Raw genomic sequence first — 529 nt, 5'->3', positions numbered from 1 at the left:
GGACGGTGTAGTGGATCCCCCTGAGACGCCCCGCCAGGCGCGCCTGGAGGCGCGGGCGATGGGGCCGCGCGGCGCGGGCGTGGAGCGGCGCCCCGCGGCGTGCGTGCGGCGGCCGGAGGCCGGCTGGCGCAGTGCATGCAGCCGCTGTTACAAGCGGCACGGCGTGTCAGATGGGTGTGGTGCTGCGCAGCAGAGCCTCCCTGGTGCTAGGCAGCCCCTGCCATCCTTCACTGCAACACACACACTCTCTCTCTTGCGCACAGACGCACACACACACACACACAACACACACGCGCGCGCGCGCACGCACGCACGAACGCATACACGCGCACACACATGCGACCCCCCCCCCAAAAAAAACACACATAACCGCAGCACCGCGCGTCCACCATCGGCCTGCTGGACATCTACGGCTTTGAGTCCTTTGAGTACAACGACCTGGAGCAGTTCTGCATCAACCTGGCCAATGAGAAGCTGCAGCAGCACTTCAACCACCACGTGTTCAAGGAGGAGCAGGTGGGGCGTGTGT

General features: G+C 65.8%; 1 protein-coding gene across 1 annotated transcript in view; it reads left to right on the top strand.

Annotated features, from left to right (window-relative positions):
- Nucleotides 1-170: 170 nt before the first annotated feature.
- MNEG_3429 (hypothetical protein) overlaps nucleotides 171-529 on the top strand; it is a gene marked incomplete at both ends in the record, with an annotated part of 1,314 nt that continues 955 nt past the window's right edge. Inside the window, 2 exons of the mRNA XM_014048100.1 lie at nucleotides 171-203; nucleotides 376-523. Coding sequence (XP_013903554.1) covers nucleotides 171-203; nucleotides 376-523 — 181 coding nt within the window. The remainder of the gene's footprint in view (nucleotides 204-375; nucleotides 524-529) is intronic.

This window comes from Monoraphidium neglectum (genome assembly GCF_000611645.1).
Source record: "Monoraphidium neglectum strain SAG 48.87 unplaced genomic scaffold scaffold00430, whole genome shotgun sequence".
Classification (NCBI taxonomy): domain Eukaryota; kingdom Viridiplantae; phylum Chlorophyta; class Chlorophyceae; order Sphaeropleales; family Selenastraceae; genus Monoraphidium; species Monoraphidium neglectum.
Note: the sequence above shows the minus strand (reverse complement) of the source record. Positions and strands in the feature narration are given on the sequence as shown.